Genomic DNA, 18,162 nt, shown 5'->3' on the forward strand with positions numbered 1-18,162 from the left:
TTTATAAATTTGATACAATTCCAGTAAAAAAAAAAAAATCAGAGAGATTTTTTGGTTTGGGGTTTTGGTGTCCTTACTAAGAAATTTTCACCTAGCCAAAGGTTTTCTCTTTTTTTCAAAAATTTTCTAAAAATTTTACAGTTTTAGCTTTTACATAGAGCAAGTTGATTATAAAATCTACATAAAAAAATCAAAGGGTCTAAGCAAGACACTACTAAAAAGAACCAGATGGGAAATAAGCTACTAGATATGAAGGTGTATTTTAAAGCTGTGGTGATTAATAGTGTGGTTGGGGTCCAAAGTTAGAACAGTGGAACAGAACAGGGAACCCAGAAACAGACCTTACAAACCCCCTGTAGGCAAACTTGGTTTAGAATAGACATGGCATTCAGCTAACTGGGAAAGGATGGGCTTTTCACTAAAGAATACTGGCACAATTATGTATCCAGATGACAAAAATAAAATGACATCTTTATCTCCCATAATACATAAAAAATCAGTTTCAGGTAGATTAAATATTAAGGTATGAAGAACCAAATCTTAAAAATGTTAGGAGAAAATATATAATTATAACTTTATGACTTTGGGGTAGGTAAGAACTTCTTAAAACATAAAAAGCACAAACTATAAATTAGAAGATTGATGAATTTGACTCCCTTAACACTTTTGGTTACTAAAAAAAATACTGTTAAGCAAATGAAAAGAAGAGTTTTAAACTGAAAAAATGTATTTGACATACATAAACAAAGCATTAGTATCCAGCATATAAAATAAATTCTACAAATCAGGAATGTAAGACAAACATACAATAAAAAAGAGCAAAAGATAAAAATATTTCACAGAAAGAAAAGCCCCAAAAGATAATAAACATGAAAGGATGCTCAGTTTCATTTGAACCAAGGTCATGCGAATGTAAACCAGAATTATTTTGTACCCACTAGTTTGGCAGTATTTAAAGTTGCAATTCCAGTGTATTAAAACCGGAACCCTCATACTTGCTCAATGTAAATTTACAAAGTCACTTTGGGGAAAGACGACATTATGTATTAAAGTTGGAGATTCATACATGCTCTACTCATTTCCATTTCTATGTAGATTTAACCTTCAGGTTACTTTTGCAGGAAGTGTTCCAGGAGAGAAACATATAAAATATTCATAGCAGCATATAATACCACAGGAACAAAAAATTGGGAATAGCTCCAACTGTTTATCAAAAGGAGAACAAATAAATACATTATAATATGTCATATGATATATGAATAGTATATAGTTATGAAAATTGATGAACTGAAGCCACCTATATTCATATGAATGTATCTGAAGAACATAATGTTGATCGAAAAGAGCAAGTTTGCAGCAGACTATATGTAGTATGATGTGTATCTAAAGTTCAAGAACAAACAAAAATTCAACAATGTACTGTTCAGGGATACATACATCAATAAACTGAAAGTAAGGTGTGATGAAAAGCAATAGAATGGTAAACAAAATATTAAGATAACCATGTCTTTGGTTAGCATGAGGGAAAGGGGGATTACAGATGAGGGTGGTCAGTACACTGATGTTGGCTTTATTTTTCTCATGCCTTGTATGTAATTTTATTCACGTGAAATACTTTACTACAGACACAATAAATGATTATTTTAGTGTATATTTTGGTGCTCTGCCTGCATACCTTCCCTCTTCAGGGCCAATACAGCTAAACCTCAGCCACTGAAAATATCAGATAATATGTTCACATCTGTGTCTCTTGCTGGGCGTTGCTATCCATATCAGGGAATGACTCACTTAAAGTTACACCCTCCCCAGTAGAGCAACCAACAGCCGATAACTCATTGATGTGAGGATACAAAAGACCAACTCCCTTCCTACAATTTGGTACAACTCTAAAGAGCCATCCTGGCTCAAGGGTAGATACATATTTAATCTATTTACTGTGGTGTCAGTTGCAGCTTCATTTGTAGACCAGCTTCTCCTTTTGCCCAGTCCTGCCCTGCACAGCAAATGCAAGGTGTTATGTTTCACAGTTTGTAAAATCATTGCATACTAGCCACTACGTTAACATATAACTATGAACGATACTACTAAGTTTTTCATCTTCACTTTTCAAAGATAGAAGATTTGCTGGGTACAGCATTCTTGGTTAATCTTTTTTTTCTTGGAGCACCTGAATATGTAATTCCAATATCTTTTTGTTACGTCTGTCATTTATGATGAAATGTCAGTTGTCCACTGTATTATTGTTCTCCTGTACACAATGTGTCATTTTTCTCTTGCTGCTTTCAAGATTTTCTCTTTGTCTTTGGCTTCCAGCAATATGACTGTGATGTGTCTAGGGATGACTCTCTTCATAATTATCTTTGGCATTTGTTGAGCTTCTTCTTGGGTCTGTAAGTTAATGTTTTTCACTCAATTTGGGAGGATTTCCACCATTTTTTTTAAGAACTTTTTTCTACTCTTTTCTCTCTTCCCTCTCATTCTGGAACTCCAATTACATGTGTGTTCGAATATTTAATATTGTTCTACAGACCTCTGAGATGTCTTCCCTTTCTTTAGTCTTTTTTTCTCTCCATTCTTTGGGTTGGAAAATTTCTGTTGCTCAGTCTTCAAGTTTACTCACTCTTCCTCTGTCATTTCAAGTTGCTGTTGAGCCCATCCTGTGATTTTTAAATTTAGTTACAGTATCTTTCAATGCTGGAATTTCTATTCAGTCCTTGTTTAATGTTTTCTTTTCTCTGATGTCATTCCTAATTTGTTCACTCATTTTTAACATATTTACCTTTAATTATTTGAACATCTTACTTTAGCTCTTTAAACATATGTATATCTGTTTTTAAGTCTTTGCTAAATCCAGTGTCTATATCTGCTCACAATCAATTTCTACTGACAACTTTTTTTCCCTGAGTACAGATCATAGTTTTCTGGTTTTTCTCTTATTTAATAACCTTTGGTTGAAAATTGGACGTTGTAGATATATGTCATAGTAACTCCAGATTTAGTTCTTCTGAGGATCTTTGATCTTTTTTAATTTTAGTAGATAATTTACTACTTAGATTCCAAATGTGAAATCTGTCTGCCCCGTGGTATACAGCTGCTAATGTTTATATACATGACAACAAGATTATAGAAAATTCAGTGCAATCAGGCAAAGATTCCATTGAATTGGCTGATTGGTATCATGTTACTAAACATCCCCCTAATCCTCTGAAATGTTCACTGTGGTGAGAAGTTTACATCATACGTACAGAACTTTGAGGAGATTATTAGGTTATTTAAGAAAGGCAACTTTTAAAGAAATGGAAATAATTTTATTAACTTTTATAAGTGCCACTATATTTCTAAAAACCAAATTGTCATTTAGGTGATTATTTTTCAGCCTTAAGATCTATTACCTTTCAGTATCTGAAGAACGTACCATTTGTGGCTCATGTGCTGTGTGTCAGAGTCGGTGGAACATACACTTTTCTAAATAAAATATCTCCATTTTCAGGGAGGATTAAGCACCAGGAATGAAATGTGTCTTTCATACCTTCTTTATTACCCAAGAATTAATCTTACTCGATGTGCAAGTATTCCAGACATTATGGAACAGCTTCAGTTCATTGGTGTTAAGGAGATCTACAGGCCAGTCACGTAAGTGGTAAATGGATTTCATGGTAGGGGTAGGTTGAGCTTTATTTTCATACTAGATTCATCAGCATGTTGTGGAATTCCTTTATGTGCTGTTCTATTTGATTATTTTCAACTGGGGAGACCAAGTAAGCTTTTTGCTTGCTATGTCCAGGGCCCCCAAGACTACTCTCAGGTTCAGTGGTTTTCTAGGAAGACCTAGAGGATTCAGCATATAGTTGGACTCATGACTAATATTTATTACAGTGAAATAATGGAAAGAAAACTGAACAAGAGGAAAAGGCACATGTGGCAAAATCCACAGGAAACCAGGAGCAAGCTTCCAAGAGACATGTCCCAGTGGAGTCACAAAGAATGTGCTTAATCCCTCCAGCATCAGATTGTGACAACATGTATGAAGTGTTGGCAACTGGAGAGACTCATTAGAGACTCAGTGCCCGGAGTTTTTATTGGGGGCTGCCCTCTGCTTAGCAAGTACCAAAATTCAAGACTCCCAGAAGGAAAGCAGTGTTCAACATAAACTACATCGCTTATACAGAACATCTAGGTGCAGTAAATTACTCCTAGTGTTTAAAGAAAGTTTTATGTCAGTGGAGGAAATTGTTGCCCATTTAAGTTGCCTCTGCCAGCCAGAGTTACTCTTCTAAGCAGGTGTTCCTAAGGATGGCTGTCTCAGGCCTGCTGTGTGAACTCTTTCTGTACAATTGCGTATCATAGAAATGACTGAAGATAAAATAATCAACAAGATAAAATTAGTCTTGCGTTCCTCAAGACTGTATGCTAGAGTTGGGGGGGCAGTTAAAAAGCAAACAATATAAATATAAAATTTCAGATATTAGTAGATGTTATGAGCATAATCGAGACAGTGAAGGAAGTGTGTAGCTGTTGTCAGTAGGGTGGTGAAAGCTTCTGTAGGGAGGTGTCTTGGCCCATGCTGGCTGCTATAACTTCCATAGACAGGGCGGCTTATAAACAACAGATTTGCCTCACAGTTCTGGAGGCTGGGAAGTCCAAGATCAAGGTATTGGCAGATTGAGGGTCTGGTGAAGACCTACTTCCTCATAGATAGCCATCTTCTCACAGTGACCTCATGTGGCAGAGGGTCCAGGGAGCTTTCTCAAGCTGCTTCTATAAGGGCACTTATCCTATTTATAAGAGCAGAGCCCCCCAAAATCCCCACCTCCTAATAATGCCACCTTGGGCATTAGGATTTCAACATATGAATCTGGGCGAGGGAGACACAAATACTCAGTCCATAGCAGGAGGTGATGTTTGAGCAGAGACCTAAGTGATGGGGAGTCAGCCATGGAAAGATATACGAGTATACTCTGCAGAGAGAAGAGCCAGTGAGGGAGAGAAAAGTAAAGGGAAAATGATGTGTGAATGGTGCGGGAAACATGTTTGAAAAGAAATTAAAAATTCTCTTTTGCATATATTAAGTTTGATGTAGGAAAGAAGGATTTTATCCATTTTTAGTAATACCACGAAGAAGAATTAGGGTGGCTGGTGGAAATTTTGGAGCATAGATTTTATTTTAACATAAGGAAGAATTTTCTAATGATTAGAATTTTTCAAAATGAAAGTGACTGATGTAACTAGGCAAAAATATACACATAAATTTTTGAGGAGGTGTATTTTAGGAGAGATTAAAAAAGACACCTAGTGAGGATGTGGTAAAATGCAGATCTGAAGGAGAATATAATTATGGTCTACTTTTTTGTTCCAAAATTTTATAGGGATTATAAATTAGGAACTAAAAACACTCTTCTTTTTAAATGAAACACTATTCATAGATATATTCTACTGAGTTCCTACCCAGTGACCACCAGACCAGAAGTCTGTGTCTACTAAAATACAAATAAAACACTGGCGTAAATTAGGTTGTAGTTTACAAAGCATTTTCACATACACGATATCATTTAGTTTTTTTGCCACACAATTCCAACAGATAGAGCAGTATTTGCAATCCCAGTTATAGAGGAGGAAATGGAAACAGAGATTAAGAGTCTGTTCAGCCTCATAGAATATATAATAAATGGGAGAGCTGGGGTTTGTGCTGTGGTCTCTCATATTTCTGTCTTTTTGTTCACAGTCAATTACTGTATTGCAAATGAAGAAATGAAATATCAATGAAAATCAAAACAGCCCATAAAATGTCATTCCAAAAATACTAGGATGTAGTCTTGTTTTTAAGATATTATTTCTAAAACATAAGTAGCCTTTTTTTACCTTTAGAATATTTTTAAGATACTGACTGGAAACTTTTCCTAATCAAGAGAATGCTTGAGAGAATGTTGAAAACAAATGAACATTCAAAGTTTTGTATTTACAAGATGAATGAGATGTGTTCCATGGTCCAGCTATTTTCATTTGTGTTCAGCTTGTGTGAACCCTCTGGAAATGCTCAGCTCCTGTGTCCCAAGAGCTCTGTCAGTGTCCACCCATTTGGTCTCCTCCAGGAAATACTGAAGTTGGGTTTTTCATCACTTAGAAAGACAGGGAGAATTGCTTCCCAGAACAAGGCCAGTTTTGAGATGTCATTGCCCACATAAAACCATTTAACTACATGGTTAAATATATTTACTCTTCAAAAAGATGGGTGAAAAAGAGCCTCTGTTATAAAATCCATGTTTGGACTTTAAATCAGCCTTTCAAGTCTAGTTCACCATCACACTGACATAAATATTGTTAAAGGCCAAACCAACAAGGAACTGGCTAAATGATCAGAAAGAGAGAAATGATTTGGGTGCTTTTTTTTTTTTTTCTGTTTTGCTTATAAGAATATTGCTTATCTGGTTTGAGGGTCCAGTACTAAACAGGAATATCACATAACATAGGACCTAGAATCTCATATTTTTACTTTTAATATAATGATTCGTTAGGTGCTCGGTTTAATTTTAAACATTCTGTAGCAATTCTAGGATGAAAGGATGCATTGGTGGGAAAAGAGAGGCCAGTACATCCTGTCCCAGGATTTGTCTGTTGTGGGGGTGCAGGTTTTCTCTGCCTCCTACAGATCTGGCAAGGCTCAAGGAAAAACAAAAAAGCTCCCACAGATCAGATAACAGAATAGATAATGAGTTTAGATAATTTTGTATTCTCCGCTGCACCACAGTTCACTACTGTCCCCACAGTTCCAGTCAGGTTTACATGATGGGAAGTTCCTGCCTTATTTGTTCTTTCTTAAAAAGAATCAAAAGAAGTGTTTCTATTTTTCTTTGCAGGAAAAATCACATTATGTTGATAAGGGGTAAAAATTACACAGGCTTTTTATAAAGAGTTTAGATAATGCAGGAAAGGGTCTTAAAAAAAGACAAAGGCAATCACCTCAAATTCTGTTCGAAACAAACAACACTAATGTTAATTGAATGTCATTACAGACATCTCTCTATGTAGGTATTCACGTAAAGATGAACAGATTAGTGATATAAAGGTTATGCTTTATGCACTGTTTTAAGCAAAAGTATTGCAGTTTAATTTTGTTTTTGCACTGTTTTAAGCAAAAGTATTGCAGTTTAATTTTGTTTTAATTTATCAGAAGAAAAGAAACTAAATTAAAATTGAATAATTGTTGAAATTTAAATAAATGTTGCTGTTATTTTTAACCAGAAGAAATAATAAAGGGGCTCTCAAATGTTGACAAAATAGATCAAAAAAGGTATGAACACATTGCACTCACTTTTTTAATGCCATGTTTCAATTTTAGATGATAAAACATGAGGACATTCATACTTTCACATTTTCTCCCATCCTCCTTTATTGTACCTCCAAATATTTATCATTTATATTATAATTTTTGAGATTTTTGGTTTTTACACTTAATTCTGAAACATAATTCTCACAAGATCTAATGCAACTTCTATTTCTAAATAGATTTAATGATATTCTTTAATCTTTATATGATTTTAGCATTTCTGAGTTGTTTGAATTTGATTTATCAGGATTTTGTCCTAAAGTTGCTTGATCAAGAAGGGCTTCCACATGCCTTATGCCCTGTGTTTTTTTAATGTTTGAAAATTTCTGCATTTAAATGTAGACAGCATTTGGCTGGGTATAATATTTTGGGGTTATAGCTATTCCCCCAGTTCAGCAATGTCTTTGGATGAATGGGAAAATTCTTCCTCTGCCTGTAGAATTCAGATGTTAAATTCTACATATTTTAATATTGAGCATATGAATCAAATTTTCCTGAAACACAAGAGTGCTCTTTCAGTACGTATACTCACTTCTTTTTTCATTTCAAGGAAATTTTATCTTATATCTACAGTTTTTTTTCTAATCTATTTCAGATTTTTCTCAAGCAAACTTTTTCTTACAATTTTTCAGAAGTGCTTTTCTACTTCTTGCTTTTTCTCCCTTAATTAAGTGCTGACTTTGTTTTGTCTTAAATTTATTTCCTGTGGTTTGCTATCTCCCCTTTCATCTCGTTCGGTTGTTTTATCATCTTGCATTTGAGCCCTTGTTTAATTGAATTCATGTTCCTATTAAATAACTGTATCGCATGAAACACTGGTGAGAATTCTCTCTGGTATAATTGGTTGAGATCTTCTTCTAGAGTTAGTTTTTTCTGTCTCTTTACATGAAACATGGTATAATTTCCTTTCTTCCTAAGTTTGCATGGTGGTTATGTCATTTCTTGCTTATGCTGAGCCAGTTCTGAAACTTATCCTTGCTCTGGTAAAATACAAATGAATTTTGGACTACCTTCTAAGCAAACCTGGCCGTAGCTTGCTTTCTCTCCACAGCACAGTTTGAGGTTTGGGTGATATGTTTTATGTACTTACTTTTCTATATTTTGAAGGTAAAGGGCTGTATGCACAGAGGTGGAACTGTAAACTCTATTTCACAACACATTAGTTATTCCCTCCTCAGATTGTATTAAAAATCTATTAGAGGATGTTTTCTAACTTGTGGGGCTGAATACCTTTCCTTAGAAGAATGTCCCAGGCCTTATATTATGCTGTCAGGTCTGTTGCAGCTCTCAAGTCTTTGCTTTTAACAGGGAGGTACAGCTTTCCCAGGTGCTTCCAGATATTCATGTGCTCAGAGAGTGTCAGGAAGAGTAGGAATCGTTCCTTGTTAAGTCAGATATCCTGGTCTCCTTTAACCATTTGATTGGTAAAATTTATGTTGTATCTTTTTGGTCGGTTTGCTGGTATGTTTTTAACTGTTTGTTATTTATTTTTTTAAAGTCAAATTGCTTGAGACAGAACTTACATACAATAAAATACCCCTATGTTCGGTATACTGTTAGAAAATTTTCTCAGACGTGTACCCCTGTGTAACCACATCACAGATGAGATGGAGTGTTTTCACCACCATCAAAAGTCCTCTCACACCTCTGGAGACCATCCCACCTCCCACACAAAGCCCAAGAAACTATGAATCTGCCTTATGCCCACTATTAGTTTGATCTTTTCTAGATTTTATAAAAGTAGGATCATATGGTATATACTCTTTTGTGCCTGGCTTCTTTAATTCAAAATGTTTCTGAGATTCATCTATACTGATGAATATTTATGGACATTGATCTATACACATAACTATATATGTATTTATGTGTACATATGTGTGTGTGTATGCAATTCATTCCTTTTCATTGCTGAGTAGTATTCCCCCTGTGCAGATATATACAAATTCATTTATCAATTCTCCAGTTGGAAAACATTCAGATTGTTTCCAGTCTGTGGCTGTTATGAAGAAAGCTGCTATGAACATGATTGTGTTCATCTTTGCTTGGACATATGTTTTCAATTTCTGGGTTAATACTTAGAGATGGAATCCCTGGACTATATACTAAGTTTATGTTTACTGCATGAGACTCTCAGAATGTTCTCCAAAATGGTGTCTTTTTACATTCTCATCAGTAATGTATAAGGGCTCCTATGGCTTAACATTCTTCCCAAAGCTTTGTATTTTCAGTATTTTAAATTTTAATCTATGTTAATGTGTATGAAGGGGCATCTTATTGCAGTTTTGGTTTCCATTTCCCTTGTGACAAATGGTGCTGAGCCTCTTTTCATCTGCTTATTAGTTATTTATATATGTTCCTTTTTAATTGTTCCAATTTTGTCCATTTAACTGGGTTACTTTTTTTTTACTATTGACTTGTAAGAGTTCCTCATAATCTTTAAGAGTTCTTTATACTTTGGATATAAATCATCTGTCAGATACATGTTTGCAAATAATTTTTTTCCCGGTCTGAGGCCTGATTTTAGTTTTTTAACTATATTTTTTGAAGCCCTTTTTATCATTTTTGGTTTGTTTCATGCTTTTGATCTCCTGTGTAAGAAAATTTTGCCTCCCAAGGTTGTGAATATTTTCCCCTGTTTTTTTTTTCCTCTACAAACTTCATAGTTTAAGCTTTAGGCTGATCATCCATTTCAAATAATTTATTTTTTGCATTGTATATGCTGAAGTTCATTGTATTTCACAAGAATATCAAGTTGTAAGAGAACCATTTGATGAAAAAAACTACCATTTTCCTATTTAATTACCCTGGAATGTTTGTTGAAAATCATTTCACCATATATTGATGATTTCTGGACTCTTAAGTTCTGTTTCATTGTGGTACCTGATTAGCCTTAATATAATACCATACTCAATTATTATTAGTTTTATAGTACATCTTAAAATAAGAGTAAGTCCCCAAACTTTATCATTTTTTTCTTTTCCCCAAATTATTTTAGATAATCTAAGTTTATTCCATTTTCTCATATATTTTAAAATCAACTTGTCAATTAAACTTACAAAGGAAAATTACTCATTAATGTTAAATTCTAGTAAATTAATGATTTATTCTTGTCAACTACAGTGATCTATAAATAACACCTTTTTATTTATATGTGTATCTGGGACACATCTGGACACTGCCCAGATGAGCAGAAATATAACCTGTAATATCTAGAACATTCTAGTATCTCTAAGTCCCAGTATCTGTGATAGCAGAAGAACATGCTACTTCAAGGTTACCTGTTTCAAGGTTTAGTGCTTAGTCTTTTATGGGTAATACTCAGGATAAACATTTACTTTTTCCGGATTTCTCCTCATTCTGTCTTTTTTTCTCTTTTCTCCAGTGGTTATCTGGAAGTGTGGTATAGGATGGGCTGGAAAGGTTAGGAAATGTGTTTGTGTGGTGCTCTATAGAGAGCAGGACCCTGAACTAATTTAGTAGGAAGGGAAAGGAAGCATTAAAAATGAGCCATAGACGCCACGTCAGGGACATTGGTGACCACACCTCCGCTCACCCAGCCTGTCATGCTGACACCAATATATGGTTCATGGGGTTTGTCCTTTTCTGTATCCTTTCCCACATATTTATAGTAAGTAAACAAATGTGTTTATACCTCTTCTGTCACTTTATGCTGTGAAATTTCAAAATGATTCTAGCTTGTTAATTTGCTCCAGCAGTTAAGCTTTTTATTTCATATATATGTATATGTATATGTATACACATATGTATATATGATACACTATTCACTCTTACCAGCAAGGCTGCAGAAAATTCAGGGGATACTTTACAATACTTTAATACTTTCACAATACTTTAGCAGAGATTCCAGTGCCCCCTTGTGGTGTTTGAGGTGATTACTGGCTGATGATTTTCCCCTAGCATTTCCCTGGTTATGAAGTTGATTTTCTGTTGTTTTTTTTTTTAAAGACAAACACCTTATCTTTCTGAAAAGTAAATTTTATTTTTAATATTTGATTTAAAGTCATTTGAGTGAAATCTAGCTATAGCTTTTAGTTTATTTAAAAAGACATTGAATATAAATATAATGGACCCCTTTCAAGTCAAGTTTTCACTTTATACACATTTTTACTGTATGTAGGTTTTATTTTAGACTAATTCTGGATTGGATTGTTCTCTACAAGTCTTCAAACGCTACTGCAATTTAACAATGCTATAGGTTTTAGGTCATTGCTGGATATGTATAATGTAGTGTGATGGTGATTGCTCTTTCTTTATGGTACTTAACTTTAAGGTCTCTGTACAAAATAGTGCACTTCAAACTCAACAAAGATAAACTGACCTTAATTAAAGGAAAAAATAAGGTTAGGAATGAAGACTTTTCATATATTATCTATTGTATTATTCATTCTCACTTATTAGAATATGGAGGAAATGATTTTGTTTTAGACATTAAAAATTTGTCATTACTCTAAAAGATTAATGAAGGAGGTTTAACTTAATTGCAAAGATAATATTCAACATGCCTGAGTAGATTATATGTTGAGAGAGAGAGTTATGACATAAATAAATGAAGAAATTGTGAAGATCAAATATTAAAAATGTAGATTCTTCAGCTGGAGGTTAATAGCCGCTGCTCATTACTGGAAATTGCTGGAACTTCCCTTGGGGTGTTAAGGGACTCAAATTCCTACTGGTGACCCATGACAATCTCCTGGAGGGTCCATGGAGTTCGTGTAAATATGTCAGATATGCTGACACTTAAACACTTCTCGTTTTTTAAGGAATTAATAATAGAAAATTTATATTTAATGCAAGACGTCACCTGAAGTGTATCACTTCAAGCAGGTCAAGTCATTCTTCTGTGACTTCGTCCTTCTTCCTTGGACATGTCACATACGGTTTTTTTAGACCAGCAAGTAGAAGCAGAGCTTATTGTCTGCACAATGTTTTTTTCTTAGTGAAATTTTAAAAACACCGACTCAGTTTCTAATCTTTTATTATTTTTTGTCACTTAGGTGACTGAAAACAGGGCAGCCAGCAGGGGTCAGGCTTTTCAAGGGTAATGGCATTGAAACTTCCATCTTTGTTCAGTAACTTTTCAGAACTTTCACGTTTCATCAGCCTTATACCCTTCAGAACTGAATGCTTACCAGCTATATTGTTAATAGAGCCAAAACAAATTCATGAGGAAGTGTGAGGCTCTGGGAAAGCTTTCTAAGCCAAAAGTATTTGGCTAAAAGTAATACCCATCTGATACTAAACCAAAGAATTTTTTTTTTAATTTCTTATTTTATCTGCTTTTCTTCAGGCAACTGCTGCTGAGCTCATCAGTGCTCTGCATTAGATTACCTACCTGTGTAGAAATGCACAAATATGAAGTCCATTTTAGACTGTTGAAAAGTAATGGAAACATATAATGCTTTTGTTCTAAATTTGACTAATTATGGTTATTTATTTTAAAATTCAGGACCTGGCCTTTCATTATCAAAAGCCCCAAGCAGTATAAAAACCTTTCTTTCATGGATGCAATGAATAAGTTTAAATGGACTAAGAAGGAAGGTCTCGCCTTCAATAAGCTTGTCCTCAGCCTACCGGTGAACGTGAGATGTTCAAAGACAGACAACGCAGAGTGGTCGGTAAGCCATACTTGGTTTTAATCTCTGGGGAAACCAGATGTTACATCTTACCCGAATTCACAATAGATAAAATCCAAGGAACAGACAAATATCCATAAATCCAACGGTCCAGTTATCTTTTGATGTGGCTGATCATTTATTTGTTCCGTGATTACTCAGGTTGACCACAAACTCCCGATTCCACTCCTTCTGAAGAAGGAAATTTATTCTAAAGCTAAAGTTGGAGTGAAGGAGGAACAAGATGGGGCCGACAAGGCCCCTTTTATATCTCTTTTTCCCCAGAGGCGTGTCTGGAAATCCCTGAGGTGCCGACTCCCCGGCACTGGGCAACTTCAGCGACCATCCCCCCACCCTCGCCCCAGCCCTTCATCCCTGCAGAAGCGCAGGGGCTGAGCAGGTTTGGCCACAGCCCTGCTTTTAAATCAGCCCCTCAGTGGCGTCCTCTGCTGTTTGCTTTTCAGATTCAAGGGATGACAGCCTTACCTCCAGATATAGAAAGACCCTATAAAGCGGAGCCTGTGGTGTGTGCAGCATCTTCCTCTTCTTTGCACGGAAGTGTCTCTCTCAAGCTGCTTCTGTGGTCCTCGGTCCTGGGCGGGGCGCTAAGCATCTCCCGCTCGTGGCCGTAATCCTGTTGTGCTCGGGGACCACGTTTTCTGTGATCTGAACCAGACATTGAATGTGCAGGTTAGAGACACTTTGGGCGTGAGGGCTGAGCGTGAAGGGGGTGGAGGCCTTCCTTTCCACGTCCCCTGCCTCCCCTCCCCGTCCTTCTCAGGCTCTTTGAGAGATGTCCGTTGGCTTCTCGTCTTTTGCTCAGAAATGTCTGATAAAATGTATCCATCGCCAAATAAAGCAAAACTGGCCTGACTTAACCTTTAAAAAAAAAAAAATTTGGACAAGTCAAGTGAAAGTACAAGAATTATTTCCTTCTGTGTTTTATTTTATTGAAATACTCATGGTTGCTGTTTTACTTTTTAAAATGTTTGAGTTGGTTTCTATATTCCTCTTTAAAAATGTTTTAATCTTAAAGATGTAAAAGGAGGTACTCTCCATCCAGTTTGCTTCCTCTTTTTTGCTCTCTGGGTGTGATTTCCTCAGTATAACGGCGGGCCCTCCCATCTTGCGGTGTTTTTCCGGTTCTGTCCTTTTCTGTGAATTACCTGTGGGACCCTGACCTCAGCGCTTTCTGATGATGCCCGTTCTTTGTTTCCTGAGTCTCTTGGTCCTCCCAAACTATCCTGACCCCATCTCAGAGTACTTTTCTTTTTTCCTTCCCTGCTCAGCACTGGCCAGGTGAGTTTTTTCCTTGAGCTCTGACACTGTCTAAAAAGAAAGGCTATGGGAAACACAGGCATGGTACCTAACTGATGGTAGGCTGAGGAGAAAATGTAGCTGGCTGCAGATGCTGTGCTGTGAGGGGTCTTTTATGAGGGTCCAGGTCAAAGGGCAGATAGTGTGAACCAGCTGAGGAGGGTTTGAGGTCCCCCTAGTACCTCCCTGACCACGTGGCTTGTAACACGTGCTGCATACTGGCTCAATTTGAGTCACAGTTGCTATTGTAGATTTATTTTTATATTAGTTAATAAACTAACTTTCTATAAGAAAATTGTCACCACTTGAAAATCTTGTCACCTTTTTTGTTTCCCTTTGTATAGATCAGCCAAATCTTGTTTTGTGTCTTTTGCTCATTTCTTAAGCTAAATCCTGTTTGGATCATATTAATAAACTAAATAAAATTAAATTTCTGTGTGGTACCTTGTATACTCCTTGAGAGAAGCAAGCGGTTCAATACTGATGTTGCCAGTCAAATCAATTCAGAACGTTGCAATTTTTCTCTTCCATTTTTAAGCCCTTTCTGCCCAGCAAAACATGTCTTCAACACAAACTGTATTGTCTTAAATAAATATTGTGTTTTGGAGTTTTGCCTTCTTGGTTCTTAGAATTCGTCCATCTAATGAAATGTTTGTAATATTTATGAGGAATATTTTATCACTGACTTGACTTCTTTTTATTTCATAGGTGTTACATCAGATTCTATGATTTCCCATCCAAATATTTGTACAAGAAATATGATCATCTCAAACACTCTCTATTTGAAATTTCATGTTTATTTTTGCTTCAGAATTTCTGAATCTGAGCCATCAAAGTAAAATGATTTCCTTTGGAAATTGTGTAATATTATATTTGTTTTCATTGTTCTTGGTAAAGAAGGTGAACATACCGGCTTAGAAAGCATACATGGCTTTTGGAGGCTTGCATTTTTGGAGCCCAGGGAACCTATTTTTCCAGTTGATGTTGCTAAGAATTAAGCTGACATCCTTCTTCATAGGAATTCTCATGAATATATATAATTTTGAGGCACTGACCCTGGTTTTGAAGTTAAGGAGGTTTATCTGTTGACTATTCGGTAGGATTCTGATTATATTCTAAGTTAGTTTGCTTTTATATTGAGCAGAGCTTCCTGAACAGCCTAAGCTTTTTATTGCTGCCCTGTATCGAGCCCATCACCTGTTTCCTAAGCTATCAGGAAGGACCCAGGGGAGAACAGAGTCTTCATGTATGATGGTCCCTAGTTTGAGCCTCTGTGTAGGGAGGGTGGGAGAGACATACATAATGAAACCAAAACTCATCAGGGCCATTTGAGGTTGAGGGTACCTTGGGTGATCTTTTTCTCTGAAGTCATCTCAGGAAGAATCAAGGGAATCCTAGCAGTGCTGAGGGATGCAGTCAACAGGGGCAGACTTATTAAGAGCTTTGAACTTTATCCTAATGGCTTCAGAGTCCGATGATGAGTGACAAATGTGGATAAATGGAAGCAGGATATAACTGCACTGTACAATATGCTTAACTGAACTCTTACTATTGGACTTAGAGGCCATTTCCAGTTTTTCAGTATGATAAACACTACTGTCTGCAGAGAGAGAATAATTCAAATATAGTAAAATGATGACAATTGAGGACTCTGGGTGAAGGATATAGGAGGGGTTTTTTTTAATAGTATTCTTGCAGCTTTTTAAAATTTTGAAATACTTCAGAATAAAAAGTTACAAATGCAAATGAAATCAAATAAAATAATGAAGGATTCACCTACAGTAAAGTGAGCCAGCAGGTTATCTTCCATAGACAATGGTCCCACCATTTTGGGGAGGGGGGCAAAGAGAAAGTTGGATTGTGATTACTCCTTAGAGGCCCATGGGAGAGGGTGGGGATGACTGGCAATTTGACAGTTTTGAGGTCCAGAACAAAGGACTTGAAAAATCCAGGGATTTAGGAAAGACCCCAAAACAAAAATGAGAGGCTTTAGAGTTGGAAAGCATTAAAAAATATGTATCATTTATTTTGTGTTTTTCACCCTGATTATAAATCGAATGTGTAGTAATGCCTATTCATCAAAGAAAACTTTTAAAATATGGTAACTTCAAAAAAAAACCTCCCCAAATCTGTTGATCCTATTACACTGTTAACCTTTTGGTGTGTATGCTTCTAGTAAATGTCTGTGAAAGTATTTATTTATGTGAATCCAAGAATGATGTTGCTTTTCACAGGCCATTTAGTACTCATATGAATCACTCTGTTCTTTAAAACTCCATAGTCTTCAAATTATAAAATCACAGGATTTGGAGTAAACTACAATTTCACTCCCCCCAGCCAGGAGCCATGTATGGGCAATGCACTAGGAGAAATGAGCAAATATGCTAACTAAGTCTACTCCTGGGGTTGCCTGTTCACTTCTGTCACTTTTGTGATTGCTAAAGAGCTAAAGAAATTTCCTTTTATATTCTTTTAAAATCTTCTATTTTTATGATTCACAGAGATTTCCTGCAGTCTGTCCTTTGCTTAATTGAATATGGTTGTACATATGCGTTCTGCAGAAAGTCCACGTACAGCCTTTAAACAATTTTAACTTTTCATCCATCATTCACCCTTGTGCCAGACACCCTGCTACAGACTTGAAATACATTGATGAGCAAGAAAACTCAAGTTAAAATTCAGAAGAAAAACAGATTGTGGTTATGACTTTAAACAAATCTCTTACTTTTGATCCCTCTGTGCATAGCTAATACAGCATCAACTCTGATAGCCAGAGGGCTTAGTTTTTTTTCACCTATAGTAGACATCCTTACTTATCATATTTGACATGTATATTGTGTACAATTGTTAGTGTTAGTGATATTTTTAGAATGATTAACTTATTTTCTGTATTATCTACAGATGAATTTATTTAAATTTAATAGTTTAAAAAAGCTTCTTTTAAGTAAGGTATGCTTGCATCTCCAACAAGAACATTATTTTTCATAATATTGGATCCATTCAACTTCATCTAATTTATGAATTATATTTGTGCGTACTCTGCTTACAAGAGCATAAGGGGTGGGATGAGTGGGCAGAGAGCCCTTCAAGGAGAGCTCGGTTTGTGTGCTGTGGCTAATATTGTGTATCTACAGAAAAACACTTTTACTTGGAATTGTTACACAATGCTTAGTCTCCAAGTCATAGTAGCATTTAGTTCTTATTCTGATGTAAAGAATTGACATGAAATCTTTGCCTTCATTACAATGAATACAGATTGATTTAAAGTTAACCCAAGTACAAAGAAGAAGGTAGAATAAAATATTAAAATTTTTAAAAATCCTCTTTAAATAGTCATTTTAAAATTCATGTCCATTAGGTTTCTCAAAAAACTAAAAATTGACTTACCATATGATCCAGCAATCCCACTCCTAGGCATTTATCTGGAATAAAATATAATTTGAAAAGACACATGCACCTCAATATTCACAGCAGCACTATTTACAACAGCAAGACATGGAAATAACCCAAATGTCCATCGACAGATGACTGGATAAAGAAGATGTGGTATATATATTCAGTGGAATGCTACTCAGCCATAAGAAGAATAAAATACTGCCATTTGCAGCAACATGGGTGGACCCAGAGATTGTCATACTAAGTGAAGTAAGTCAGAAAGAGAAAGAAAAATACCGTATGATATCACTTATATGTAGAATCTAAAAAAAGGACACGAATGAACTTATCTACAAAACAGAAATGGACTCACAGACATAAAGAACAAACTTATGGTTACCAGGCGTTAAAAGTGGTGGGAAAGGATAAACTGGGAGTTCAACATTTGCACCCCTTGCGGAGTGATGGAAATGTTAGCTGTCTTGATCGTGGTGGTGGTTTCACTGGTGTGTA

At 35.7% G+C, this 18,162-nt stretch overlaps 1 protein-coding gene across 2 annotated transcripts in view; it reads left to right on the forward strand.

Annotated features, from left to right (window-relative positions):
• MOXD1 (monooxygenase DBH like 1) overlaps positions 1–14,881 on the forward strand; it is an 84,378-nt gene extending 69,497 nt beyond the window's left edge. For both annotated transcript variants that reach the window (XM_074368349.1, XM_074368348.1), the window contains 3 exons: positions 3,491–3,633; positions 12,792–12,960; positions 13,422–14,881. In XM_074368349.1, the coding sequence (XP_074224450.1) occupies positions 3,491–3,633; positions 12,792–12,960; positions 13,422–13,589 (480 nt within the window). In that variant the 3' untranslated portion in view covers positions 13,590–14,881. The remainder of the gene's footprint in view (positions 1–3,490; positions 3,634–12,791; positions 12,961–13,421) is intronic.
• Positions 14,882–18,162: the final 3,281 nt, after the last annotated feature.

The sequence above is a fragment of the Camelus bactrianus genome, chromosome 8 (assembly GCF_048773025.1).
Source record: "Camelus bactrianus isolate YW-2024 breed Bactrian camel chromosome 8, ASM4877302v1, whole genome shotgun sequence".
Classification (NCBI taxonomy): Eukaryota; Metazoa; Chordata; class Mammalia; order Artiodactyla; family Camelidae; genus Camelus; species Camelus bactrianus.